We start from the raw sequence: 27590 nt of genomic DNA, 5'->3' as shown, positions 1-27590 counted from the left end.
GAAGGTTACTCTTCTAACAGAAAAAATTCCACAGCAGCAAAAGTACTTGTGTATAAAATGAACACATACATGATAAATGATAACCCAAGAGCTCAAGGTTGATTTTACTTACAAACTCTCTAAAAAAGGAATCTAATTTTTGGTGAAAGCTCAGAACACCAAAACTATCACTCTGACTCTCCAGAAAATGCTGCTTGACTTTATCTTGACACAAAACATAAAGAAGAAAACCAAATTCACTCCAATATGGCACCTAAACATTCAAAGCCAAAAACTATTTGAAATATTTCTTTTTATAAAGTAGCATAAACCCTAATCCATGGATAAAAGGGTGATATTAAAGATTTTTCTCTCTGTGTTCCCGCCTGAGCACAGATGAAGAATGGACAGTTAAAGAAACTACATAAAAACTCTCTGATATATTAATTGCATCTCAAATCAACACGTTTAATGCTCATATCTGACTGCTGTCTGGAAGGCTGCATACATTTACTATCAAACGCTGAACTCGAAACTATTTAGTCACATATTTGGAGCCTGAGTTCAGCTCGTTTCTACTTTCTTGGGAAGCCAGCTCACCTGCAGCAGAACACTGTGGGTGTGTCTATGAGGGCGTGGCTATGGATGATGTCATGCACAAACGGTATAAACACTGTATTCAAGAGACAGCATCTATTTGCTACAGTCACCATGGAGGAGGAAAGAGACCTGCCCAAGTAAGTACAATCTTTTATGGCAAATTTATCACAATTTCACCAATGTTTCCTTTATATTTAATGGATGAAACTGATAATTTCAAGTTTAAAGCTGAAAATAGGCCTCTACATATTGACACAATTAGTGACAAGTAACAGACAAAAAAGTGTTGGTTCTGTAATTGTACAGATTTCTGATGTAAATGAAAGAAATCTTGTATAATTACATGTTTTTGCAACAAAAATGTTGAGCTAATCTGCTTTTTAATCAGTATGTAATATCTCTAAGCACTGATAAGTAGTCAAAATACAGTTTTTATCATTATGTTAATCATCTATCTATCTATCTATCTATCTATCTATCTATCTATCTATCTATCTATCTATCTATCTATCTATCTATCTATCTATCTATCTATCTATCTATCTATCTATCTATCTATCTATCATCCATCCATCCTTCCATCCATCCATCCATCCATGAATTTCATTCACTGTTTTCTCACCTCAAACTCTGACATTTTGTGTTTTTATTCAGGAGGTCGTGGGACACCTGTAGAGAGGTTCCGATCATTGAAGATGAAAGGACACCGTGGAAGTTGATCAAATTACTAAAGATCATCTCTTTGATTATAGTAGCTCTTTTTGTGTTTGGACTGGCATTGTGTAGCAAGGTTTGCTGTTTTCCATACATTTTTATCAGTGATGCTTGAATTTATGAGGTCATTTAAAGGATTTGATAACTGCTAAAACTCATTGTGACAAGCTGCTGATTATATTTTGCCTTCACATTGCAGTATTAGTCAACTGATTCAGTGATCTCTGTCTCTCTCTTCTCCAGGCTTCTTTGCTTCTCCTCATCACGCTATCACAAGAAGGCACAAAAGTCATCCCAGATAATCAGAAACCCGTCGCTCTCTTGTGTATCGGCTGCGCTCTAATCGCCCCCAGTGTCTTCCTGTTTCTCAAAAGCTTCTGGAAATCATGTCACAAAACATCGAAGGTGCCCAAAAAAACAACCACTGCCCTGGTGAGACAAGAGTCAACATTTCCTAACTTTACCTTGTCTTTGATTAAGAGCCTAACAGGTATTTTGACTGTTTTCATCACCATTTTGCTGAATTTTAACCTCTTCTGCTTCTTTTTCAGGTTCTGTTCTTTGAGTTTCTGGTGTCAGTGGGTGCGGCCATTCTCATCATCGTGGCGATGCCTCATTTGGACATTGTGACCAACGTGACCATACTGAACAGTGTGGCCGTCTTCTCTGCGCTCCTTCAGGTGGTCGCTCAGTGCACTTCCAAGGAAAGGAACCGCTTCCTGCTGCCTTCCATCACCGCCTTCATCCTCATTCTGCTCGGTTTTGTTCTGTTCCTCGTCCTGTACATCATCAAGGATCCGACTGATACCCAGATGACCATTTGGGTGGGTCTGGCTGTTGGTGGGGCCTTCTTGGTGTCTTTGAACTGGTGGGAGAACTACTTCAGAGTGATCTGTGAGAACACAAAGTCCACCTCCCTCAAGAACTTGTGCAAAGACATAACAAGGTGCCGGAACATGCTACACATCCTCTCCAGCCTGATCAGGATTATGGTGACTGCCTGTGTGCTCGGAGCCTACATCCCTCTGGCTAAAATGGAGTGGGACATCGTGACCTCCATCCCGAGTCGTGAGACCAGGATCATAGCCATCATCATTGGAGTCCAGCTGATCTCTTCAGCTCTTTGCCACTGGTTTTCATTGGCAGCCTGCAAGATGCACGCCCTGCGACGATGCTTCATCCTGCCTTTGTACCTGGCCTCTCTGGCTGTGATGGCCCTGTTCGTCATCCCCGTCATTGTTGACTATCAGAACTACATAAGCCTGAATGGAACTGCAAGCACCAACTTCACAAGATACTGTAGTTTAGTTGTGGATGCAAGAAACCAAAGCGTGAACGGCAGCGTGTTTCCAGATCTGGTTTTGGACGTTGCACACACTCTGTGCTTCCTGGACATGTCCACGATCTTTGACATCGGCATGCTGACAGGTAAGAAACTGGAGCTACAGGTAATACAATCGCAATTTAGCACAAATTGTTCACATGATACATACTAAAAAGAGAAGACAAAACAGTTACATGGTTTTAAAGTAGTTTGCGACCATGTAGAGCAAGATGTTAAGCTCCTATATTACATACCTGTTAGCCACAGTGCTCCGTTGTGTCCAAAACAATCAACCTCAAGAACCTTGCATCGGGCAGATTTCATTACTTAGTGCTTGCTTGTCTGGATATACTATAAACCTCAGCATATGGTTGAGATAAAAATACTTTGCCGTGTTGAAAATGTCTTTCTTAACCTTCCCTCAGGATTAGCAGTGTCCTGGTGGCTTGGTCTTGTGATGGCCACCCTTCATCTCTGGTACCTCAATGTGTATCGCATCCAGAGGACACAAGACCTGTTCGTCAGGAGGCTGTATGAAGGAACCTTTATCGAACAGTCTCTGCTCCTCAACACCCGATTCGACATCCGGACCAAAGACAGGAAAAAGTAAGTCTTCCATTTTGCTCCTGTGGTTCTTCAAGGTGAGGTGACTCTTTCTCCTCCAAACCAAAATGTTTCTCACATTGGCAAATCTTGTCATGTCAAGGTTTAAGGAGTTTGAAACAACAATGGTGTATCTATGTGCGACCATGTGGCACGAGACCTACGATGAGATGATGAACATTCTGATCTCAATATTCAGGTGCGTTACACTGACATTTTTTTTTGCACAAACATTCTTTCATATATCTCCTCGCCATTGTTCTATCTCAGTCTCACTGAGGTCCAAAGATCTTATGAATTTCTTCTCATCATGTTGAGGTCTGTAATTGTTAAAGAGAGAAATAATCAGCTTCTTGTTTTGTGACACTTTGAAATATAATCATCCAACACTATTTGAACCCTGTAGTTGTGCTGAATAAATGCTAAAAGTAGTGGAAAAGACAACAATAAGATGTTTGATTTGAGTGGAAGAACAGTTTGTGAAGAGAACCATCCTTGGACCAGGAAATTCAGAGAAATGTTCTCTTAACAACCTCCAAATTGACATTCTCACTGTGGATTTTGGTCTGTTTCCTCTCATAAGTTCCTCTTATTGTTTGTATGATCTTTGCAGACTGGACAAGTACAGACCAAAGAATGAAACAAAGTTCAAAGATTTCACCTTTGAAGCCCACATCTACTTTGATGATGCATTCCAACATGTTGACGGGAGTCAGGAACGCCATCTTAACGAATATGGAGAGAACCTTGTAGCGATCATTACAGAGGTTTATGGGTGAGAACCATGTTTACAGATAGTCTAAGGCTCATGAGCACTTTAGATCATTTGAATCCAGTTCTGACCTGACAGTGCTCTCTTATTCTCTGTCATCAGCATCTTCAACAACATTAATGAAAAGTTCTTCAGGAAGCAGCAGCAAATCCCTGATCAGACCATCATAAGAACACCGTATGGAGGTCGTCTGATCGTCACCATGCCTCATGGGAACAACATTGTGGTTCACTTCAAGGATAAAGAACTCATCCGTCACAAAAAGAGATGGTCTCAGGTAGTAAAACGTTACATTTACATTTTCATGCATCATTTACAAGACACTTCATGTTTAGGTCTTGGTGGAACATTTCAACACTTGAACTGTGAAAAATATCTTCTTGTTTGTTATTTCATATGCAGATCATGTACCTTTACTATCTGCTGGGGTATAAACTCATGACCAAACATTACTTACGGTGGAAGATGAACGATGATGAGAAGGAACTGAAAGAAAAGGTCGAGGTGTGATAACAGAGACATTTTCAGATTTTTCGTCTACCACTAGAGGCCTACTACAGCATAAATGGGAAACAAAGCTAACTGTGCCTCTTTCTCCAGAGAGAGAAGCACAACACCTACCTCCTGGCTTTAGATGGGGACACAGACTTCCAGCCTGGCGCTGTGATGCTGCTCATCGACCGTATGAAGATGTACCCTCGAGTCGGGGCAGTGTGTGGCAGGATTCACCCCACTGGATCAGGTTTGCATGAACAAAACAGCTGTTGAGAAAGTGACATAGAGATAATGTAGAGAATAGCACTCAAGTTCACGGTTCCTCTGTATTTTCCCTGCAGGTCCTGCAGTCTGGTTCCAGAAGTTTGAGTATGCTGTCAGTCACTGGCTGCAGAAGACAGCGGAGCATGTGTTTGGATGTGTGCTGTGCAGTCCCGGATGCTTCAGTCTGTTCAGAGCAGCAGCGCTAATGGACGACAACGTGATGAAGAGATATTCAACCAAGTCCATGGAGGCGAGTCACTACATCCAGTATGATCAAGGTAACGTTTGATATCAAGACTCAAAACTCGCCTTTCACAGATGAGTAATTAAACCCTGATTGTAAAACTTACTACTAAGTTTAAACGTACTACCTTTAGTAATGGTTTGTTGTGTCATTTTAACAATTTTATTGAAATATTATTATTCATCTATTTATCCTCTTTCAAATTGTTAAAGGAAAATAGTAAATGGTCTGTACTTGGTGGTTTTCTACTTTAGCAGTATTTAAAGTGGTTTATAGTGTTTCTCATTGTTCCATTCACACACAGATTTGTCATCCAATATGTTCAAAATATTTCATGTCTTTGTTATAATCTTTATTGTTTCTTCTTTATCTGTTTTTTCTTGCTCCTGTCACATATAAATAAATGTTCTATTCCCTGCAGGTGAGGACCGCTGGCTTTGCACTCTGCTGTTGAAGCAAGGATGGAGGGTGGAGTACAACGCAGCATCTGATGCCTACACCAACGCACCAGAGAGCTTCAAAGAGCTCTACAACCAGGTGAGTTCTGAACCTAATCAGAACCGTTACAACACGGTCATGAAATTACCACAAAGACTTGATAAATCAATTTGTTCCAATAGTCAGAATGGATTGGTTTCATGTCATCATTTAATCAACTATCACAGAAGTCATACTGATGTTTATGTGCCACCTTCAGCGTCGGCGATGGGGACCATCCACGATGGCCAACATCGTGGATCTGCTGGGCGCCACCGACCTGATCTCCAAGAGAAATTCCTCCATGTCCAAAGCCTTCATGTTTTACCAGCTGTTTGGCATCATCTCGGGCACTCTGGCTCCTGCCACCATCTGCCTTTTGCTCGCAGGTTTGTGTTATTTTTGTGCTTCAGAGCATAATCTACTGCTTATGTGAACTTTTGTATAATTTTTGTGTCCAAGAACAACATTTAAAATATCTGCATCCTCCAGGTGGACTGTCCCTCATCTTTAGCATTGATCCTGCTGGCGCTCTGATCATTGCTGTGATTCCTCCTGCCATCTATCTGGGTCTTTGCTTCCATCTCAAGGCAGACACTCAGATCGCTATAGCAGCAATCATGAGTATCATTTATGCATTCCTTATGTTGGTGGTGACAATGACCATTATTGGTGAGTTTTGTTCAAACAGGTTTAATTCCATGCAGACATATGTGGAACTACTCTACGGGGATTTTGTAAAATCAAACAAGAGACAATGAAAGCTGCTTTACTTCTAAAACTTGTTCATCTCTTTCCCTTCCATCAGCATCAATGGTGGACAACTTGGTGTCACCCAGCAGCATGTTCGTTACCTGCATGGGCATCATTTACATAGTCACTGCGATAATGCATCCTCAGGAATTCGGCCTCATTTTCTATGGCTTGCTCTACATCATCTGCGTCCCCAGCGCCTACCTTCTGCTCACCATCTACTCCATGGTCAACATGAACAATGTCTCTTGGGGGACCAGGGAGACGAAACCTGCCGCTGGCGCTGCTCCACCTGCAGCTAACATCCCGCAAACAAAAGCACAGAAAGGTAGATAGCCGGACTTATTGTTAAGCCAATAGCAGGTTGTCCACTAATCGCAACGTTGGCTGCCATTGACAGCACATTGACTACAACTAGGGGGTCAAAAAACACTGTATAAGAGCAGACAGTTTGAACTGATACTGATATTTACCCCTGCAGCCAAAAGCACGTTCCACTGGCTCTTCTCATGGGTCAAATGTTGCAAAAAGTCCAGCCGGAGCTCTCAAGATGGACAAGTCATTAGCGACCAGCAAAACATGATCCCAGAGCAGCCTGAGCCTCAACCACAAAACACCATTGTGGAGGACACAGGTATCCCAGAAGCAGAACAGGGGTGAGTTTGAAAGATGGAAAATGAAGTCAGATTCAATATTTTAGTCATACAAAGCGAGAGATAACACTAACTTTTTTGTTTGTCTCGCAGGCAAGCGGCACCTGTTTTCAATAATCCAGTTCAAAGTAAGTCCAGATTATTTTACAAAAATCAACATGATTTTGTTTCAAAAATGCCCAACATAGATGCAAATGTGGTCAAGGTCAAGGTTCAATTCATTGTCTCCCTTGGGAAAACACACATAACCCCATATATACATACATCCCTATGTACAGAACATTTGTCTACCTCCTTATGGTGATGTGATGCTATCTAATATTTCTGTGCCTTGGTCGTTGCTCCAGGTTGGGTCACACAGCTACAGAATGTGTCTGATGACATGCGACTGCAGGAGGAATCCCTCGACCAGGTGTGTGTGTCTTATTGATCCTCATTTACATCACCTCTGTCCAGGATTTATTAGAGTTCCAATCCATAAAAATTATGATCACTCTGGAGTCCATTTATTACATTTGCAGTGAAATTACTTTATTGTTACTCACTCTGTCTTAACATGCACAAACACTTAGAATTCAGTATTTTATTATGTTGACACTAAGCGTCTTGGAGAGTTTTGGGATGAATTCTAAGTGGATTGAAAAGGTTTCTTTGTCTCCCTGCAGGACGAGGTGAATTTCTGGAACGAGCTGCAGGAGAAATACCTGAAACCTCTGGCTGATGACAAAGAGAGGCAGAAGAAGATTGCCAATGACCTGCGAGAGCTAAGAAACAAGGTAAGTGTGTGGAGTTGGACTGTTGTGTATATCTAAATGGAGACATGTGCATTTAATGGCGAAATAATGTCCTCTTTCTCCCAACACACAGATCAACTTTGCCTTCTTCATTGTGAATGCTTTCTGGCTGGCCGCGACGTTCACCCTCCAGGTCTTCAACGAAACCTTCGCCATCAAGATCCCAGCGGTCAACATCGAGCTCAAACGAACTGGAGGAACCATCAACATCGATCCCATTGGCATAATGTTCATTGCGGGATTTGCTCTTTCGGTTTTTCTCCAGTTCATTGGCATGTTTTATCACAGGTGAACACTGACATTAAATTATTTCTTTTTCATACTGATGATGTGTAATCTATAAAAGAAAGTTTAAATATCGTTGTTCTGTGTTCATTCAGGATCTACACTCTGATCCATTATGTGGCCTTCACGGACACTGAGCCCAGAGAGAGAAAACCAGAAGAAGAACAGCATGAATACCTGCCAGGCAAAAAGGTATTTGCTGTTACTACTGCTTACTAACACTAATCACTACTACGTATGCTACTACTACTTTTTCGATTGGTCTGCTTCAGTACTGGTAATGCTACTGCCACTACAACTCATTACAGATAGTGCTAATATTACTGCTACAATCACATACACTACTTATGGTACTATATCTGTATGGGATGAATAACAGCCTCTGTTTCAAAACTTAAAATATATATATCTTTGAATGGTTGACTATCAGTGTTTTAAAACTTTGGAGGTTTTTAAAGGCTGCGAAAATGTTTTGAATCTCTGCAAATATTATTTTGTAGTTGAGCTTTCCATCTTCACCACTTTTTAGAGGGTTTCTCCAACACATTTTTAGACTTTTGAGTCTGTTCTCTCTATAGGTGCTTTTAAAAGTCTTGTGATGTGAACGTGAAAACTGGTGCATGTTGTATGTTGGAGGAAAAAAAGTGCTGAAATGTTGGTCTGAAACTCTGTAATCTGACTCACCAAATGTAGGATGGAGTTTGCACTAAGGCAGGATTTTCCATATGAATCATAGTTTTCGTCTCCTTGCGTGCAAAAAAAAAAACTCCACTATTTTGAGCACCGGAGCTGAATAGTTTGCTTTGCTCTGCCCAAGATTACTGTGTTTGGTTTAAAGAAACACCAACAAGCTGCAGCACTTTTCCCCTTCAGCAGGACAGTAATGGAGTGCAGCAGACCATTCTGTGATGCACAATGGTCTGGCTAATCTTAACTTATCTAAATGTTAGCTGTGCAGTTAAGTCTACCTCTTTAAACATCATCCCGAACTCAAAAAAGCCGATATTAGTGAAGCAACACCAACTGAAAAGCCGCAACCTTGGTGATGACATTAGCATCTATCATAACCCAGAGAGTAATTATCCAGATTAGTGTTTTATAATCTATTTATACCAGAGGTCATAATTCAGCTTAATATACTCTCCTTTGTGAAGTTTTCCAGCTGCGTTAAGATTCATTCTGTCTCCTTCCAGGACGACCAGGTCTCCAGTGCAGACTCTACGTACGGCTCCCAGCAGGACTCTGAAAGCGACTTCAGCGATGATGATGATGATGATGATCTATGGAGTAGTAGAGGGACTTTGGTGTAAACACAGACATTTTGCACAAGAAAGCACCTTTTGAGGACTTTGAAGTATCCATTGTGTGTGAGATTTTACCAAAAGCTGTCCTTAGTATCACAGTTATTATTATTTTGTTTACATTTAGCCAAGTGCAACTTATTTATAAATGGGTTTTATTGAATTAGTGTGTCACAATGTGCTCCGCAGTATCTAATATGCATGTTAAGTCTCTATTTTTCTAACTTCAAAGAAAGTGTTTGTGTTCTGATTGTTGATGCTATTTATGAAGGATTTGAGGTTTTGTTATACTGTGCATGTGAGATTGCTCTGAATTTGCTGTTTTTGTTTTTATTGAACTTTAATGTCGAGAGGAATGAAGTTTAGAAACGGTTTCGACTGCCTGAAAAGGAGTAAAACTGTATGCGTTTACTGTCACAAATATGCAAATGAAGTTCTTTTAAGGAGAAAAATGTCAGATTATCACTTCAGTAATGAAATCGAGAAAGTTTAAGGTCAGGGATTCTCATATTGTTTTCGGACATGAAGTATTGTATTCTTTTACCAGGACAACACACATATATAATTAAATATTTTCTGCTGCAGCATCACTGGTTCATTGTGTTCAAGTATCTTCTTGTGCTGGTGGTATGTTAAACAGTAAAAATTTGGATTCCAAACATTGTTTTGCCTGTCATGTTGTTTTATTCAAGTATAGATAGATAGATAGATAGATAGATAGATAGATAGATAGATAGATAGATAGATAGATAGATAGATAGATAGATAGATAGATAGATAGATAGATAGATGGATAGATAGATAGATAGATAGATAGATAGATAGATAGATAGATAGATAGATAGATAGATAGATAGATAGATAGATAGATAGATAGATAGATAGATAGATAGATAGATGAACTTAGTCATCAATGATAACAAGCTACAGTTAGGATTACAAGCAGAGTTCACTCAGCAGTAAGTCTCAATGCTAAAGTTGTTCTTTTTTGATGTTAACTTCCTGAAAATTCAGTTCACTTCAGTTACATATAACCCCATTCACAAGGCATCATCTTAAGGGAATTCACATTATTTATACAGATAAACTCAACAAATCATAGTTTACTTTGGATTTCCTTTGACCAGGCACTGGGTAATGATTGGAAGAGAAAAAATTTTAAGAATGAGAAGATTTTAGAACCTTTTTATTGTCACAAAGGTGCAGCAAATGTGAAAATTTTTCAGAAAAACATTGTGGGATAATATCACACATGCTGGTTATTCTTTTAGGAATATTTGCATTCTGATTCAAAGGCAATTATTTGAGCACTTAACCTTTAAAGTGAATACAGAGGTGGAGGCCTGATCACCAATTTAGCAACGCTGAAACTTTAGCCAACTCAAATAAAGTCTTTTAAGATTGTTAAAACAATTGACGCATGGGTTTGCATTGGGCAGTTCAGACATTTTAGCCATACGAGTCATTCAGCTGATTGTGGAATGAGCCCAGTTGGTGAAACAGTTTCGACTCCAGTTGCAAAGATAACAACTGTTCCAAGTTCTGTCCAATCTCTTGTTCTAGATTCTAAAAGAGAAAGCAGAGTTAAAACAAACCAAAAAGACAATACGCACATTCTATTCATAACACCATGAGCAGGTGCTTTGCAGGCACATGCTGTGAGCTCTATGGTTAGGTAGGCAGGCAGTCGCAAATTGAGACGGACACACCAATGACAATTTATATATGTAGGCAGGTAAGCGCCTGCTTAATCTAACAAAATCAAGATCATAAGACACCATTAAGAAACTTAAACAATAATTCAATAGCAGTTCCCAGACTCTCCCAATTAACTTTATATCTCATGACAACACAACGTATTCCTTGTTTGTGTTCGAGACGCAAAAAGATAGAGAAAATGACAACTTGGATGCGGAGCTGTCTGCGATGCTAAAACACCTCTCTCTCTCTCTCTCTCTAGGGTCCACACCTCAGATACACATTTAATGAAAGAATACCTGAAAGCAAATACTAAAAACAACAAACAGGCTTATGCTCAAAGCTCTGCTGCACATATGTCCAGCTCCTCTTGCCCTTAATTCATGTCATTCACACAGTTATCTGGTTGGCATTAGCTATTAAGAACAAGCATTTCAAATTAACAAAGCAACGCAATGTTTGACCATAATCACCATATAGCTTACACAAAACACAATGAACACCACCCTACCAAGAGACAGTGAGAGGGAGAGAGAGTTTAGACTTTCTTTATTTGAAGATGAAGTACATGTGCCAAGTCTGAGGCAAGATTTGCATCCTTGCTGGCTAGCAGGTGCAGCAGTTCAATGTAATTTCCTCAGTTTGATGAACTTTCAATTTCATTGTCTCCTTGCAAAGTTTTTTCTTGTTTGCCGAGGGAACACACAACATCTATGAGACTCTTAAGGATTTCTCTGTTTTTCTTAAGCTTCTCATTGTGCATGCTAATGCCCAGCCGCCTTTGCTCATCTAAAGCTGGGTTGATTCTGCTGTGGCCAAATGTTTTCAGAGCAATCTGAACGTGGACCACCCATTTTTCATGTTTGAATATGGCACAGGGGAAGTTGTTCAGATCACAACATCCAGCATTAGTCCAGACCTTGTCAGTGGTGCCACCAAACAGCAAACATAGAAAACAGAACAATCAGTTCATTGTAGCACATCCACAGAGCCAGTCCTTCCTTTTGGACTATTCATTTTGAAAAGTACAAACTATTTTCTGTCCTGTCCTTTGCTGAAGATCTGGTAGCTCAGGTGTTGGTCTTACATCATTTAGAAGTTGACGTTTTTCCTCAAAAGAAAGACGTGAAAATTGCTATAACATCTCTAGCGGTGTCATTCTGCCACTGAGCCCACCAGCTAGCTTGAGAACTAACTATCAATTCACTAATTCTCTGTGAACGTACGTAGAGCATTGGCATAGCACAGTAACGGAGAAAGGCAGCGTAGTGATCTGCCTTTTTACCTAAATGATTTTAAAATGGGGAAACTGACTGCGCATGCGCGAACACCCATCGCTGCGATGACAGGTAAAGGCATAGCAGTGCCTCAGGAGAGGGTGTGGTCTTCACCTGGGTTACTTGTGCAGCTTCTCTGCCTGGCCAGGAGGAGGCGGTGTTGAGTCGTTTTTATGAGGCTATGAAAAGCACTTCCACTTCCAAACCAAGAGGTACTACAGGCTATTGGAAATTATAATCTGAAAAATTATATAAAAGAATAATAATCATAAAAGAAACTTTAAAAATGATGAAAACTAATTATTAAAAAGGAATAATTTCAGTTATTCCTTTCGGCCTTGGGTAAACAGTGTCTACCCTGACTGCACGTCCCATCGCTTTGTAAAAATACATGAGTTCATACAAGAAATGCTCAAACAGCTGTACATTAACCACCTGCAGCTGCTTGGTTTCACTCTGCTGATGAACAACAGCTGCAGACACCTGTTACCTCATGTCTTCATATTACTGCATCACTTTCTGGGTTTTCTTCATCCTGCTGAACTCAGACCTGCTGTCCTCACTAGCAGGTGTTGCACCATCTGGTGGCAGCAAAAGCAAACAACATGAATCCAAAGAAACTAAGAAATGCTGATAATCTCAGTCCAAACGTTCTACAGCTCAGATTAAAAGAAAAGAAGCACAAATCTCATCAGATTTTAAGGTTGAAATTTGTTTATTTATCCTAAATAATGTTTGTAGTTTGACTTGGCCTGCGAATTGTGCAAATTTTAGCACAAGCAACAAGCTGTAACCCATATGAGGAGAAGTAGAGAAGTACAAAATGCTAAGTGTGTAACGTATTGAAGCGGAGGCCAAGGAATAGTGTCTATAAATAAATAAATAAAATAAGTACAAAATGCAAACTGCAAACTAAATAACAAGAAACAGTCAGAAAGTGAACTGAAAGTAAACAGATGCATTGCACAGAAATATTGCACTTGACAATAATGATATTGATAGTGAGACTATTGCACCTGATGAAAATTGCAGAAAAATTTAGAAGTCTGATAATATTGCACATAAAATTGAATCATAAATTCAATGATTATGTCTCTCTCCTGCAGAAGGGGCAGAAATTACATTACAGTCTAACTACAGGTAAAAAAGTTAGAAATTAGACCTGCCAGCATGCAGAACAGAGTGAAAGTCTGTAAATCACTTATCACCCTCTTGTGGTTTGTTGCTGAACCAACACACAGATAACTGACATCAGACTTTGTCCTACTTGGATTACCTATCAATATGTTTTTGTGGCAATTCTTGTCAGACCTGCTCAATCAGTTGAATGAAAATAAGTTTCTTTTCATTTTTGTGACCAATTATTTCTGTCAACTTGCCAAAGCGGCAGAGGTGACCGATGAAGAAAACCAGGGAACCAGAGAAGATGCACATATTGTTGTTTGTGCACCATAATGCCAGACAATACACCAGCATGTTCATCTAACCAATCAAATAAAACCCTTAACTCTTCCCTATACTGACTTAAATGCTTATCAGACACATGAGAGGTAAACCCCTAACACACCCACTTAAATAGATACAACAAATCTACAAAAAACAGTTTACTCTGATTTTATGGAGCTCAGGATTATCAAAAATACTCTGACTTTCAAGAGAAACAGGGATTTTTAAGCATAAAATACATTTGTAGACCTTTTAGAGAAGAAACGATGCACTGTTGCTGCAGGTTGTATCATCTCCAGGCTTGATTCAAAAAGAAAATTCACACAGTTCTCATTTTCCAAAACAAATCTTCCAGAAACATAATTTAGTCTGATTTTATGGAGCTCAGAATGATCAACAATATTCTAAAACTTATCAGAGAAACACGGATTTTAGTGTAGAAAACATATTTGTAGACCTTTTTAGCATAAACAATGCACTAGGGCTGCAGGTTTTATCGTTTTGCATCATTGTCAAACTTTTTTTAAGCTTCATTATTTACTTTATGCCTGTAAAGTGTCTTTGAGTGCCCAGAAAAGCGCTGTACAAATGAAATGCATTATTATTATTATTATTATTATTATTATTATTATTATTATTATTATTATTATTATTATTATTATTATTATTATTATTATTATTATTATTATTATTATTAATAATAATAATAATAATAATAATAATAATATTCACATAAAACCCATTACCAACTAGAAATATGCACTAAATAAGTATAAACCAACATGAACCCTATTTAATAAATACCCCCTAACTACTTTAAATAATTATTTACAGAACTAGAAACCACAACTCCCCTCTACCCATTTCCCACATCGTACCTCCCTCCTGGAACTAATAGAAGATGTCTGAATCTTGTGGGAACTCTATTGCCCGGACACCCTGAGAGGAAGAGGACAGGTAGAGGTAAGTTTACGATACCAGTATACCAAGGAAATAACACTGAATATCCACAGTTTGCTCGAACTAGTCCTTCCTGCAGAGTGTTCATATCGCTGTATGTCAGTTGACTATTCCATCTTTAGTAAGGCCCGACTGATATGGATTTTTTGAGGCCGATTCCAATATTTGGCCGAAAAAAATTCTGATAATTGATGAAAAAGCTGATTAATTTAAAAAACACATAATGAATAAAATAACTTCTTTTTTGGTCCCTTAACGCTTACAACAAAGATATCATTTACAGGCAAAACATTTGACTGTTTTACAATACTTTGTCCTTTAGTATTTGTTTAATTTTGCAACAGAGAGGAATTTTCAAATACAAAAACATGCAACAAAGCATTAAACCTCTGGGAAATAATATAACTTTTTTAAAAAGTTATATTAAGCCTGAAAAAAATATGTCCACATTGGAAATCAAATTCATTCTTTTACAGCATTTGACTGGAAAGTTACAATATATTTACTGCATTTAAATCAGCAAAAATAGCATTATTTAACAGAATCTTGCATTATTCGAAAGAAAAACAATGTATGTTTGGACTAAAAATATTTTAATATTTTTTCCGCTATGTTGGGTTACTTTACTGATAATATCTAGTAAAATCACAATTGTTTACAGTTTACAAATATAGTCATAGAAATGTGAAAGTGTGTGTTCACTGGTGTCAGAAACTGTAATCTACTGCTTCAACCACAGGTGGGCAGTGTGTGCCTATCTAATAAGAAGTCAACAAGCGCTGTCACGTGTTAGATTAATGTTTTTCATTTGTGTGCTTCAGTGAAAACAACGAATATAAAAACTGCATAACTGACCAAGTTATGACCAGGGTCTGACAAAGTAAGGATGTTTAAGCTCTTCACAGAAAAAAGGTGATGCTGTTTTTGAATTGTGGCATTGTGGTTTGACAGTTTATTTCCACTTTTTTTATATTATCTTTATTTATATCAGCTCTTTTTTAACTTTTCAAAAGGCAGACCAAGTTATACCACAGCCTTGACACCGCACATATATTTACAATATGTCTTAGGAAACATATTCTCAATAATGTATGTGTAGTGAAAGAAATTCAGTTATTATTTGAGCTGAGCCTCAGTTTGACAAAGCAGAGATAATGTGTTTGTAGGCGATTATGGAAGTTTGTAGAGACAGAAAAGAAAAGGACCTGAGAGTGAACCATGGAGAACACCACGGGAATAGTTTTCTGGACTAAATTATTCAATAAAGACAAAAATACAACAAGAAAGGCACTCAGAGAATACAATACTCCACCAAGGCTGCTCAGTCGTTTTATCACTTCCTACAGATGAAATCTTTGATTAAAAAAAAATGACCTTGGGCTGAGCACAGGCGTGTGTTTTGCATGTGTACGCTATGTACGGATACCTTACCTAAATATGTAGCAGGCGGTGGGAATTTATGGGAAACGCCCCCACAATTTAATCAGTTGTCCCTTGTATCATTTCCATTGGATAAGTTCCGATAAGTTTGCAGCAGTCGATTTGTAGTAGAATCACAATCATGTGATCGTCAGCAGGCAGCTGACATAGCGTTTGCTTGTTGTCATAGTTACAGTGACGCTGTGCCACTATCTTGCAATGATACAGAAATCTTTAACAAATCCGTGGATCCAGAAGCCGCATCACTGCCAAAATCTGATCAGTTGGTCTTCGTGTCATTTCAGATCTTCCCTGAAAATTTTATCCATAACTGTTATTCCATTTTTGAGTAACGTTGCCCACAGACAGGCAAATATACACTGATTGTCACATAACTCTGCCGTGTTCCTTGGCAGAGTAACAAAAACAGAAATATCTGAACTATTGCAGTAGCTCTTACTTCATTTAAAAATAGGACAATTTAAAAAAAAAACTTATATTGAACACATTTTATATGTTTACTTATAAATAAGTGATTTTTTTTTTCTATCTGAGACAACTGTCCCAAAGAGTGTATGTAAGGACCTTTGAGGTTATGTCTTATGTAAGTATTTTACTGAATGACATTTTCTGTCCATATTTATTTCCACAGTAAACACTGTAACTCACATAATCCTGGAGATTTAATGTCTGTTTTTGGTTAGTGAAATTTAAGAATATTTCCTGGAAACCTCTGCAGTCATTAAAGCCTCCAAACAAAAATGGTTTTCTACATCAATTTACTGCGTTCTGTGAATCACTGAAAATAGAAAAGGCTGAAAAAAGGAAAGAACTGTAAAGGACACGAGCTGCCTCTGTATTTACAGCCTTTAATAAGCTGAACATCTTGCTGTATTTTTCCCTCTCAAAGACATCCTCCTCTGGTTCTCCCAGTTCTCAATGTTCCTCATTTGCAGCTCCACCTTCAAGCCCAACATCCTCCAGGTAAGACCTGGTTCGTCTCCATGCCGACAGGTGTTGGGACCACAGTGTGCTGCTGGTGTCTGAAATATCAACAAAGAAATGTACCAATTACATTCCTCCTGGTCTCAACAGTTGTGACCTTCAGCAGCCTGGAGTTAGTAGAGGTCATCTGCAATCACCAGGTGGAAAGGTGACCGCCTCCGTCTTCTGTCCTGTCATTGTGGAGATGGTAGCATCCTGCGCTACCATGGTAACAGTCTGTCCAGAGTGTCGGAGATCAGGCAGCTTTACTGCTGTGTGCCGAGACATTAATACAAAGAGCTTTAGGTCAGTGCAGGTGTGAATGTGTCTCTTGCTGCAGATGTAAAAATGTCTACTTTGTGTCCCTACAAGTGTAAATCTGTCTGCTTTGTCCTACTGCAGGAGGGGAAGGATCTGTTGCTGCAAGTGCAAATCTAGTTACTTTGTCCCTGCAGGCGTAAATGTGTCATTTGTGTGTCCTTACAGGTGTGAATGTGTCTCTTACTGCATGTATGAAGATGTGTCCTTTGTCCCTGTAGGTGTGAATCCATCTCCTATTTGTCCTTGCAGGTATGAAAGAATCTACTGTGTCCCTACAGGTGGTAGGGACACAGTAGGGACAATGTATCTCCTGCTGCAGACATGGAAGGTTCATCTGTGTCTCTGTAGGTGTGAAAGTATCTACTGTGCCCTATTGCAGGTGTGAATGTGTCTTTTGTGTGTCCTTACAGGTGTGAATATGTCTCCTATGTCCTGCTGCAGGTGTAAATGTGTGTAATGTGTGTCCCTGCAGGTGTGAGTGTATCTATTTGTCTCTACAGGTGTAAATGTGTCTCCTTAGCCCTGCTGCAGGAGTGAATGTGTCTTTTTTTGTCCCTGTAATGCATCTCTTATGTGTCCTGCAGCAAGTGTGAATGTGTCTTTTTTGTCCCTGCAGGTGTGAATGTGTCTCCTGTGTCCTACTGCAGGAACTAATATTCTGCAGGACTTCAACCAGGAAACTTTTATGGTGAACCTCAGGAGGATGGGAGGGGTGGAGGAGGAGCAAAAAGTTTTTGTTCTCTAAATTATTGCTTTTTTTCCAGCTACAAACAGTGTAGCTGTTGTTTTGTAATCAATAAATGTTTCTGTCAACCAGTCTGAGTTTTAATCCTGTTTGTAATCACACACTCCAAACCCTGAGAACAAACACACAACAGAGGCAGGACAACTCCTAACAGTTGTGCAATCAAACCTGTGTGCAAACTCACATATGCACGTTCACATGCACACTCAGCAGGTAGGAACATGCACTCTGCAGTTTCCACCCCTGCAAGTCTGCTTGTGTAGTCATAGTTGCCACGGTAACTGGGCAGGGGCCTCGTCGCTGCAATGTACCACACCTCTGTTGTCCTGTTGGCTGGAAGTGCAGAGATCAAGGGAGAGACAGGTGAGTCGGTGGAGGGGTGAGGTGTCAGAGTCCAATCATAAGTCATAAAAAGTGGCTGTGATGTCATCAGGTGAGCCTCCAGGTGTGCAGCAGGTTCCTCGGTGATCTCAACTTGTTTGGCTTGAGTCTTACCAGTCTGTCTCACCTGGATGTCGACTCACTGAGCTGCTGTAAGTGTTTTCAGTTTTATTTTTCATGTTGTCATTTCATGCAGTTTTGTAGCCGGACATTTATTCTGTAGCTCAACCTTTCTTTGACCTTTCAGGTAAACCATTTGTGTCAGATAAGAGTTGTTTCAATAAAGATAACTGCAGCAGTCTGATGTGAGTCCAACAAGTCAAGTTCACACTCAGCGGCTGAAAGCATGTGGCCGAGGTCTGTTTTCCTGGTTTAGTTTCAGTAAACAGACTCGATGCAGTCAAATGTCAGATCTGGTTGTTCTGTGTCAACAGGTTCAGTTTGTTTCCTTTGTTTCTCGTTTCAACATGTCAGCAGTTCAGAGATACTGTCATCATTAGTTCCACTCACCCAGCATTCCCTAGACACAAAACAAAGTCTGCATATATTTCTGTTTAATTAGTTGCTGTTATACAAAATTTAGCAGCTGGTCCTGAGTTTGAGACCTCAACATATGAACTAACTATAAACTAACAGCTGTAGTAGCTAATTCGAAGCTACCTGGATCTAGATGCTAACTATAAACTATGTTGTCAAGCTGCAAGCTTAAAGCTAATTTGGTCTAGAAAGTAAGCTAACTGGATCTAGAAATTAACTCATAGCTGAACTGAAACTAAGTGGTAGCTCTAAGCTTACTGAACCTAATTAACTCCAAGCAATCTACACTTAATGCTAGCCTTAAGCTAATTAGACATGAAGCTAAATTGTATGCTAAATGGATCTAGAAAATATCTCTAAGCTAACCGAATTTAGAGCTCTGAGCTTACTGTACTAACTAGAAGCTATCTGGACTTTGTGCTAGCTTTAGGCTCCCTAAACATGAAGCTAATTGTAAGTTAAACTTGAAGGTAACTGTATTTAGACACTAACACTAAACTTAGGGGTCAAGAAGCTAGTTCTAAGCTAACTTGACTTGGAACCTAATTCTGAGCAAACTGGATTTAAAGTTAGCTTTGCGCTAAGTAGACTTAAAACTAATTCTAAGCAAACTAGACATTAATTGCAACTGTAAACTAAGTGGACATAGAGTAAGCTTGAAGCTAGCTATACCTAGAAATGAACTCAAAACTAAAGGGTCAATAAGTTAACTCAATGCTAGCTGTTTTCAGAATCAAACTTTGAGCTAACTATATCTAGACGTTAAATCTAACCTAACTAAACACAAAGTTTACTGTAAGCTAACTAGAAATAGAAATGAAAGTAAAGCTAAATGTACCTAAAATATATGGTAAACTAAGAGGTATAGAAGCTGACTGTATGTAGAAACTATCTCTAAGCTGACTGGACCCGAAGCTAGGTCTAAGCTAACTGTACATAGAAACTAATTCTAAAGTAAGAGGTCAGGAAGTTAGCTCTAAACAAACTGGGCCTATAAACTATCTATAAGCCAACTCGACCTGGAAATTAGCTGTAAGTTAACTGGACCTAGGGGATAGTTCTAACCTAACTGGACATATAAACTAACTCTACGCAAACTGAGCTTAATGCTTGTTCTAAGCCAGTGTTTCTCAAATAGTGGGGGGCGCCCCCTTGGGGGGGCGCAGAGGCATGACAAGGGGTCGCGAGTGACTGAGAGGAAAAGGTCCATCTACACGGCACACAAACTGTGATGGCCATTGTGCAAATCCGTGCTTGTGTACTTGGAAAGTATGGACTTGGTAGTACAGACTCCCGAGAACGGGAGAACTCATCATTAATGTGCAATTGAAACACCGGTATACTTGATGATATCACCACTTTGGCTCATCTACTCCGATTATTTTTTACCAAGGGTGTGAAACATACAGCACGGATGACTTTACAAAGTTTAAAAATTACAGAGAAGACATTACCTGTAAACTGTAAATTTGTCAAATTGTAAATTTTAAATAATTTGTTGTTTTGATCATAAAGTACAATACTAGATTGTTCAGTTCCAGATACCTGTGTCTGAATGTTTTGTGCCTTTGTAGATACACTGTGATCTGGCAGTTGTAATGCACATGCGTATTTTACTGGTGCCGCCCATTTGAGATCAAATTGGACTCTATGTGGCCCCTGGACTACAATATATATAAACTATGTATACATACAAAATTATTGGGGGAGCGCAGAAGTTTTTTGTCCTCCGAAGAGAGGCCTGACAGAAAAAAATTGAGAACCACTGCTTTAAGCTAACTAGACCTGAAGCTAGTTCTAAGCTATCTGGATGTGAAACTAGCAAACTAAGCTATGCTACGCTAAGCTAAGCTAAAGTGTGGGCTGATGACCAGCTGGTTACATAACAATATCCCTAATTTTCAGTTGTTGCTGTTTTTTTAAATCAAACATAAGCATAAAATATTAATGATGTAAGTTATTTCCACCAGCAACAGGAACAACATGGAGTCCAGAGAAGAGGAGCAAGAGGAAGAAACACTCAGGTCAGTTCACCTATAACCGCTTGAAAATATGTGATTGTGAATCAAAATAAAGACATTAAAGCAGTGAAATAGCACAACAAAAGTTGATATTCCTTCAGATATTTTTCAGATATCCATGTGTTTCTGTTTCCAGGTCATTTCTGTCAGACAAAAACACTGAAATTACCAAAACCACCAACAGTATGACTTTTGATACAAACAGTATTACCACGACTGTTGCAGCTGATAGTAGCACTGCTACTGCTGCCACGACTCCTGCTGCACCACCTGATAATCAGACAGGTACTAAATTGTTTTCTCGGGACAGAAGAAGATGCAAGATAATCACAGTAGCTTATCACAGGATCTTTATCTAACTGAGATATTGATATGACTTGATATGGTTGTGGGAAAATGCAATAAATACATACTCTTTGATTTGTAAAGGTTTCTTCATTTCCCAATTGTATTACAAAATGTCAGAAATGGAGGCACCATGTATCACGGGACAAAATCCATGACAAACAAAGTACATCATCAGCATATATGGTCATAAAAAAATAAAGAAAAATATATTCCTTTTATCTGACTTCTGGGTGTTTTTTGACAGTATGTGTGCTTTTTATTTTAAAAACTACAGGAAAATAAGACTTATTAGGTAAAAATATCACCAAGTACAAATAAAATTAAATTGCAAAACTGTACTCCGATAAAAGTTAAAAAACAAAAAACAAAACAAGTTTTATAAACCACAGATATTTGGCTGTTAGTTTTGAAATGTTTCCTCGAAAATCTTTGTATTAAACTTTAGCAGGTATGAAACATCAATGTCTGTGTCTCAAACCTGCAACTAATTTCAACAAGTTTCTTCACAGAGGATGAAGAAACAGGTGAGGGAGACAGCGTTGTCATAGCAACATCAAGTGCTGACTTACCAGGTAAGCAGAGTGGAAGAGATGTGTGTCAGTCTCAGGTGAGTCTCTGTCATTTACTCTCCGATGTTATTGTTGTTTTTGTGTGTTTTTTTAGATGAGAAGGTGGAGGTAGAGGAAGGATGCACGGAAGAAGTGTCTGCTGAAGATGAGGGTGAGGAAGACGAGGAGGATGAGAAAGACAAGAAAGCTAGGGAAGACAAGAAGACTGAGGAAGTCCAGGACGATCAGGAAGACCAGGATTGTAAGAAAGACTCATCCACCATTGTTGTTCTTCCTTCATCCTCCTTAAACTTCTTCATCTGTTTCCTCTCTGACTTCATGTCTTCCTCTCTCCATTAGCACCCGTGGAGTCAGAGGAGAAATCGTTGACACCGACCACAGACAGACCAGGTACACAGGAACACGTCTCGTTATATAAAATCTTACCTGTATAATTTTGTGAACACAAAAGGATAAGCATGTATGTCAGTATATTTACATTTATACGTATGTTGCATGTTTATTGTCAGATGATGTTTCAGTTATCATCAACAGTGTGTGAAAGGTGTACACAGCAGGGCAGTAGTTAATAAAATACCTATGCTAAAATAGAAAACAAGTGAAGAACTGTAAAATTATAGTTGATACAATAGATACTTAGAATAAATATTACATACATATAAATCAAAAGTATTTTTTATAAAATAATTTACAAGATAATACAGATAATGCAGTAATGCATAGCAGAAGAGAGATAAATATAATACTAAAAACTAGATTCAGGATCTTAAAGTGAAAAAATGCTGCATACATATGGAATCACTCATTCAGTAGGTCTGCAAGTTTCCATCATTAAATATTATTCATGACAAACACAGCTGTGATTTGCAAATGCCTGTAAACAATGTGTTTGTCATCAGGTGAAAATGCTGGCACTGATTTCAAATGTGTTTGTTTTTGTGGAAACAGGAGGAATCTGAATTTAGAGCATCTGAACAGAGATCTTAACACAAACTAAGGCATATCACTAAATACTACTCTGTGTCCTCACTTTCTGTTTGCAGCTCCTCCAAGCAGTCTAGCTTTGTCGGGGCCACGAGCAACAAAGAAGAAAGTCCTGGTGGCTCCAGCTCTCAGTCTGTCATTAGGTAACAAAACAATACCTGTTAATGGTATCAGTCACCAGAGTTTACTGGCATTCTGATGTGGCTGAAGGTGCTGCTGTCTATTGGCTCGACTTAAGTGTCCTCTGTGGACCCAAAGCATGAAATTTCTTGTCACTTCGTCATGTTGTCGAGTTCAGATGTTGTCATTTCTCCTTCAGGTGGCAGTGAGTCAACAACCTCTGATGACTTCCCAGCTGGCTTCCTGTCTCCATCACCTGATGATGAAGATGACACTGCACTCGACTTTGACCTGGATGCTATAGAGACGCCATCCGACAGTGAATCACTGCGCTTCCCCCTCTACGACCTGGACCTGGAAGGTGAGATGTCAGATGTCGAACAGCCCGATAATGCTAAACTTTGACCTCCTGTTTAATGTCTTGTCTGTTGTTTTCCAGACGATCTGCGGCGTCTTGGTGTGGCATCTTGCCGCCGCAAACCATTGGGCTCCGTCCCCAAGTTCAGGTCAGATTCTCAGGCTGGTTCTGTATCAGGGATCGACGAGAGCAGCCTGGGAGCTCTGGAAAGGGAAGACATGGTGGACAGCCAGGGCATAAGGTGGCGCTGTTTCTCCACAGGCGAACCTCCACAGGAGAGTCGAGTCAACATGAGCGTCCTGGAGCCGTTCCTCAGGGTGCTGTCACATGGAGGTACAACCAGCCACCTACCTCACTGTCACCAGTGGCCCAGAGTTCACCTTAAACACCTACTGACACCTAGACACTAAATCTAAACTGAGGGATCAAGAAGCTTGCACTTAGCTAACTAGACCTTGAAACTAACTCTAAACCGAGGGGTCAAGATATTAGCCGCAAGCTAAGAGAATCTAGAAACCAACTCTAAACCAAGGGGACAAGATGTTATCCACAAGCTAAGAGAATCTACATACTTACTCTAAGGGGTCAAGAACTAAACTAACTGGACTGAGAAACTAATTCTAAACTGAGGGGTCAAGACGTTAGCTCTAAGCTAACTCAGTGTAAAAACTAACTCAAAGCTAACTAGATCTAGAAGTTAACTCTAAGCTTACTCTTCGTAGAAACTAACTCTAAGCTAACTGTACCTAGTGCCTAATGCTAGGTCTAAGCTAACTAGACCTAGATGCAAAGTCACATGCAAAGTTGCAAAGTTATCTGGACCTAGAAACTAGTTGTAAGCGAACTGAGCTTAGATGCCAGCTCTAAGTTAACAAGACAAGGACCTTAGTTTGAGCCAGTTTGACTAAGATGCTGGACATAGACACAAACACTAAGCTAACTAGATGTCAAGCTAGTTCTAATCCAACCAGACCTGAAGCTAGCTCTAAGCCAATGCTAACTCTAAGCTAGGTAAACCTAGAAGCTAACTATAAGTTAACTAGACCCACAAACAAACTAACTTAACCAAACCTAGTCCATTATTATAGTATAATGATAACATTTATTTTTAAGTTTATTTATAAAATCAACTAAATATGGTTTCAGTGCCATTCAACACCTAACGTCATCTCTCAGGTTACTATGGCGATGGCATGAATGACATCATTGTGTTTTCCTCCTGTTACCTGCCGGAGAACAGTCTGGAGAATTACCAGTATGTGATGGACAACCTGTTCAGGTAAATGAAACATGCTCTCGACGTAGAATGTGTCCCAGTGTGACCAGTTCGACCAGTTTAACACCAGTGAAAGTCAACAAATTCCTGCTGTGCAGAGCTGATAAGTTGAGCTGCTCTTTGTTCTTCAGCTGGGCATCAGACAATAGAACTGATCAGATAATTTAATATTGAGGTTTTGTTTCTGATTTAATGTAATGATGGTTGCCTCGCTGTTGTTTGTCCGTCTGTCTGTCAGGTTTGTTGTCGGCACTCTGGAGCTGATGGTGGCGGAAAACTATGTGATTGTGTATCTTTGTGCTGGAGGTCAGAAGGACAAACTTCCAGGAATCAGCTGGCTCAAAGAGTGGTACACCACCATCGACAGGAGGTCAGACTAACTCTCCTGCCTGTCTTTGCTGCTCTCTTCCTTTAGTACAAGTCCAGTAGGAGGTGTAACATCCTCACAGTTTAACAGCACAGAATCCAAGAAAATCTGATGAAAACGTCAGTAAATGTAATTTTGATCAGACATTAAATGCTTGTTATGGAGCAAAATTTAACATCAGTGCATTCGATTTCATTTTGACTATTTGGCTTAATAGACCTTAAGTATAGTTCTCTTTTGCTGTTATTTTGTTAAACCTGTCTCTTAATCTGAAATTATTTTTAAAATTAATTTACATACTTTACAGGTCAGTATATCATATGTCTATATGTCTGCAGGTTGAGGAAGAACCTGAAGGGTTTCTATGTGGTTCATCCCACCTGGTACATCAAAGCTCTCATTACCATCATCAAACCCTTCATCAGGTCTGCTGCCTCCTCTTCATCACTCATTATAAACAAACAACAACACAACAAACCACACTTGTTTTTTTTTTTTTTTTAAAATCTTTTCCTCCTAGCAAACAAGAACTTCTTTCTTCTTCTCCTCTTCTTCTTAGCTCAAAGTTCAGCAGGAAGCTCCAGTTTGTCAACAGCCTCCAGGAACTTTCTGACTTCATCCCCACTGAGCATGTGCAGATCCCAGACTGTGTTAGAGAGTGAGTGGCATTCATTCATTCATTCATTCATTCATTCATTTGAGCTACAAAAGAGTAGAAACAATGCAAGGACTATTTTACATCTTAAATATTAAATATATAATCACAAAAATAAAACTAAATAAATAAATATTAAAATGTTTATATTTTTCTCATTTTAACAAAACTATTATTAGCAATTTTAGAGTATTCAGATTTTTATTAAAATATTATCAGATTTAAAAAGTAAGGGAAAAGAGTAATTATCTTCAGTAAGAAATCTTTTAAAAAAAAATTAAAAAATATATAAAAAAACTAAATATATATAAATAGAATATATAATTAAATAGATTCAATTCATCATTTGATGTGCAATAAATATAATATAGATTTATGATATGAATAATTATAACCAAAATATTATTAGAACATTTGAATATAATAGAAATATTATACACACTTGTTTAAAAAAAATGTTAAATGATGATTTTTGTCTCACAAACATCTTTTCCTGATGTTGTTTTCTATTTTCCCTGCAGGTATGACCAGAACCTGTCCAGTTGACACTGCTGCAGTTTCTTTGTATTAATACAATCCGCTGCCTACTCCTCTCCTCCTCCAGCAGGTGGCGCTGCAGGTCTCACTAAAAGACACTTTGTCAGTGTGGAAGGAGAAACCCGGCTCTGTCAGCAGGCAGCACTCTGCTCAGATTTGACCCAAGATGGCGGTGAAGAACAAAAAACAGTCAGTCATCATGAGTGTAATAAACAGTGTTAATTTAGAATTTAACAGATGATCTTAATGTTTCAAACTAAAAGCACAGTATCAGATAAATTAGAGGAGAACATGTGCTCTCTAATTTCACACTATATCATAACAGGGCCAACATTTCAAACTATGTTGTGTATTTTTATTCCAACATGAGGCACATTTCAACACTGAAACAGAACAAACAACATGAACTAAAATAACTATGCATCACGAAGATTTATTTTCTTATACAGCAAGTTTAATTCTTATTTAGGAAGTTTTTATTACTAATAAGATTTTATAAAAAAAAACATTTTAAAAACAATCATCTTTGTTGAATCTGTGTTTTGCAGTGCATTTTTAAAACGGACAAACTTTAAAACAAACCTTCAGAAAATATCAAAACATTTTATTTTGTTTTTGTAAGGATCTTTGTAAACACATTTTCATACATAAAGTTCAGGTCATACAGAGCAGACGATGAAAAATTACTTTTGTGTTTTACATTTTTGTCAGTCTTTTTAGTTAAATACGGGCTAGAATGCTTGAACTGTCAAAGACATTTGAGTAATGTCATATATTCAATCCAAGGTTACTGAAACCTGGTGAAGGTTCTCACTCTTCTCCTGAATGCACTTTCAGTATGTTCATGAAGCATCAACCCTGCCAGGAGTCGACGACACTTCTGGAAGTCGTTTTGCTGCTGAATAAAATCTTGCTGCTTCCGTATTGTGATGTTTATTTGAGTTTGAAACTACTCTAAGTAACCCGAGTTAATGTTTAACCAGCTGCTCTGACCCAGTTTTTCTAATCTCTTTCTTTACCATTGATGCTTCTGAAAACTCCACCATGAAATCCTTGGAGCAGAGAAATGTTTTTACAGTTTCAGAGACGCTCAAAAACCCTGAAGTAAAGCGAGAACTGGTGAGGAAGGTGTTGAAAGGCTCCTGCAATGCCAGGCACTGTCATGTTTATCCAGGAACCTGTATGAGGGAAGTATCAACACAGCTGGATGTGTCAACACATATTCAGACCATAAACTGTGTATAAAGATGGACGAACACTCTGTAATGGTAGCCACAGATTTCCTGTAGAGCAGTTTTGAAGCTCAATGTGGTGGCTTCAGATGTCACC

At 38.9% G+C, this 27590-nt stretch overlaps 2 protein-coding genes across 6 annotated transcripts; both read left to right on the top strand.

Annotated features, from left to right (window-relative positions):
* The first annotated feature begins 680 nt into the window (after nucleotides 1-680).
* Nucleotides 681-9917, top strand: LOC111562468 (chitin synthase chs-1-like). Its single transcript, XM_023260993.3, has 22 exons — nucleotides 681-716; nucleotides 1234-1369; nucleotides 1537-1725; nucleotides 1845-2721; nucleotides 3043-3223; nucleotides 3324-3419; nucleotides 3834-3995; nucleotides 4095-4269; nucleotides 4395-4496; nucleotides 4593-4734; nucleotides 4829-5029; nucleotides 5417-5532; nucleotides 5693-5861; nucleotides 5965-6144; nucleotides 6281-6553; nucleotides 6707-6881; nucleotides 6972-7006; nucleotides 7226-7290; nucleotides 7544-7654; nucleotides 7746-7960; nucleotides 8053-8149; nucleotides 9151-9917. Exons 1-22 carry the CDS (start codon nucleotides 691-693, stop codon nucleotides 9265-9267), a joined length of 3840 nt encoding a protein of 1279 aa, XP_023116761.2. The 5' UTR covers nucleotides 681-690; the 3' UTR covers nucleotides 9268-9917.
* An 8432-nt stretch (nucleotides 9918-18349) lies between these two features.
* Nucleotides 18350-27183, top strand: LOC111562473 (BCL2/adenovirus E1B 19 kDa protein-interacting protein 2-like). Of its 5 annotated transcripts, XM_055017570.1 has the most exons (16): nucleotides 18350-18471; nucleotides 18524-18641; nucleotides 18737-18846; nucleotides 20997-21050; nucleotides 21184-21332; nucleotides 21905-21967; nucleotides 22059-22205; nucleotides 22304-22354; nucleotides 23008-23091; nucleotides 23268-23429; nucleotides 23508-23759; nucleotides 24603-24705; nucleotides 24941-25072; nucleotides 25408-25494; nucleotides 25629-25727; nucleotides 26246-27183. In XM_055017570.1, the coding sequence occupies exons 3-16, from the start codon at nucleotides 18836-18838 to the stop codon at nucleotides 26268-26270; spliced, it is 1419 nt and encodes a 472-aa protein (XP_054873545.1). In that variant the 5' UTR covers nucleotides 18350-18471; nucleotides 18524-18641; nucleotides 18737-18835; the 3' UTR covers nucleotides 26271-27183. The 5 variants fall into 5 exon arrangements, with proteins under 5 accessions (XP_054873545.1, XP_054873547.1, XP_054873544.1 ...); XM_055017572.1 differs by lacking the exon at nucleotides 18737-18846 and having other exon boundaries at nucleotides 18351-18471; XM_055017569.1 differs by having other exon boundaries at nucleotides 18406-18641.
* Nucleotides 27184-27590: the final 407 nt, after the last annotated feature.

Source organism: Amphiprion ocellaris, chromosome 15 (genome assembly GCF_022539595.1).
Source record: "Amphiprion ocellaris isolate individual 3 ecotype Okinawa chromosome 15, ASM2253959v1, whole genome shotgun sequence".
NCBI lineage: Eukaryota > Metazoa > Chordata > Actinopteri > Pomacentridae > Amphiprion > Amphiprion ocellaris.
The sequence above is the reverse complement of the archived record's forward strand: the minus strand, read 5'-3'. Positions and strand labels throughout refer to the sequence as shown.